Source organism: Octopus bimaculoides, chromosome 7, assembly GCF_001194135.2.
Source record: "Octopus bimaculoides isolate UCB-OBI-ISO-001 chromosome 7, ASM119413v2, whole genome shotgun sequence".
Lineage (NCBI taxonomy): Eukaryota > Metazoa > Mollusca > Cephalopoda > Octopoda > Octopodidae > Octopus > Octopus bimaculoides.
Window position 1 is genome coordinate 72,655,072 of NC_068987.1, and position 2,181 is coordinate 72,657,252.

General features: G+C 36.9%; 1 protein-coding gene across 2 annotated transcripts in view; it reads left to right on the forward strand.

Moving 5' to 3' along the window:
• The window catches only part of LOC106876490 (cell cycle checkpoint protein RAD17), a 44,816-nt gene extending 44,035 nt beyond the window's left edge, over nucleotides 1-781 (forward strand). For both annotated transcript variants that reach the window (XM_014925053.2, XM_052969740.1), the window contains exon 17: nucleotides 709-781. In XM_014925053.2, the coding sequence (XP_014780539.2) occupies nucleotides 709-764 (56 nt within the window). In that variant the 3' untranslated portion in view covers nucleotides 765-781. The remainder of the gene's footprint in view (nucleotides 1-708) is intronic.
• The last annotated feature ends 1,400 nt before the right edge of the window (nucleotides 782-2,181 follow it).

Below are 2,181 nucleotides of genomic sequence, written 5' to 3' on the forward strand. Positions count from 1 at the left end.
ATATATATATATATATATATATACATATATATATATATATATATGTGTGTGTGTGTGTTTTGTTTGGGTTTTTCCCTATCACAGCTTGACAACTGCTGTTAGTTTGTTTACACTCTGTAACTTTGTGGTTTGTGAAAAGAGACTGATAGAATAAGTACTAGGTTTTAAAAACTTAAGTGTTGGGGTTGATTTGTTCAACTAAACCCTTCAATGCAGAACTCCAGCTTGGCTACAGTTCAATGGCTGAAAAAAGTAAAAGATAAAAGATTCATCTGCTCCCTTTTCAGTCCACACTGCCCTTCCCCAGCCTTCTGAGAAACACTGAGTTAGACTGCTTTTATTTGGATGCAGTCTAGAAACTGTGTATGTGGTGGGTGCTCTGTCATCAGTTGCTTTGGTGCAGGGGCAGGGTATAATTGTGCTTTGTGAAAGACGAGCAGCTGTTTAAAGATTAACATTTTTACTTCTGATTCTGAAGAGGAAATGTAGCTTTTGATAGATGGAGAATACAGGAGTGGTGGGTCTCCTTTATTTGATGGTGTTATCTAAATATTTTCTACTGCATCATGTTGCTAGTATGTGTGTCATAGGTTTGTCATTATTGTCTTTGATAACAAACAACAGTATGCCACACACACACACACACACAACTATGGTACTCATTGACTTGACTCATTTATTCAAGTTGCCCTATTTTACTATTTCCAGAACAAATATCATTTGTAAATGACATCTGTACCTTTCCAAAGTTTCACTCAAGGTAAGTTTCCTGAAAATTTATCTTTATTTTTCACTTTATTACTTTGCTACAGTAATTCTTCATCATCCTCATCGTTTTTGTACTTATTTTTCCATGCTGGCATTTTTAGAGGTCTGCCTTTGCTGATGCCAACCGTTATAGTTGCCCCTTACAACATGCAGAGCTACAATGCACTTATTCTAGAAACCTGATACACATAAATGTTGTTTAAGACCTATTATTTTGTTTTCTGTCATAAATTTTCCTTCCATGTGTAAACTTAATGGGTCATATGCATGGCTTTGTGGCTAAGAAGTTTGCTTCATAATGATTAAAATATCTGGTGGCTTAAAATGTCTGGTGGGGTAGGATTTAGCCTTGTTACCTATATAGTTAATCAGGTTGTCCATGAGGCAGTCATACTCAGTGATTGGTGTAGCAGCATTATAGTTAACTGCTGCAAAGACAAAGGTGATTGATGCCTTAAGTAGAAATAATTACAGAGGCATAAAATTGCTGGACCAGGTGATGAAAATCCCTGAAAGGATCATAGTTCTATTAATTAGGAAGAGAGTAAGTGTAGATTAGATGCAGTTCGGATTTGTACCAGGCAGGAGCACAATCGATGCTATATTCCTGGTTAGGTAACTGCAGAAATACTTAGCCAAAAATAAACCTCTGTACCTGGCTTTTGTCAACATGGAGAAAACTTTTGATAGAGTCCTCTGCTCCCTTATCTAATGGTCAATATAAATCTTCGGTTATATATCTCTCTTTTGTTTTATGTTCACTGGCAAAAGATCTAAACACCAAAATGTGCTGTTGGAACTCTTGCAATGATCATAACCATAATCTGTTAATCAGTGGTATCATGCTGTCCTGCTTAATTAAGGTTTTAGTCCTTAACATTGTCCTGTCTCACAAATATGTTTCAGCATTGTCATCGTTTTAAACTTTTCAATGTTTGCATGAGTTGAATGCAGTTTGTTGAGGCTGATTTTCTATGGCTGGATGCCCATCCTGTCACCAACCCACATCTGTTTCCAAGTCAGGTCATATTTTCCCATGTCCAGAAAATGTTTTCACAAAAGAGCCATATACAAAGCACACTGCTTGCATGATGGTGACACTTGCTTACAATCATGTGTTATCATGACAACGAGACAGTAACACACACACACACACGCACGCACGCACGCACGCACGCACGCACACACACACACACCTTCTATGATGGGCTTCTTCCATTATTTCATTCAAATTTTCTAGATTTTCAAAACTAATTCTTGTTAGCTTAGGAAACAAAATCTAAAATTGCCAAGAAACATACCCTTGCAAAAATTAACCCTATGTTGCTAGAAAAGAAGTCATCTTTGAATCACACATTCACATATAATTTCCAGTTTTCCTACCTTGTATAAGTGCTGGGAAACGGGTGATGG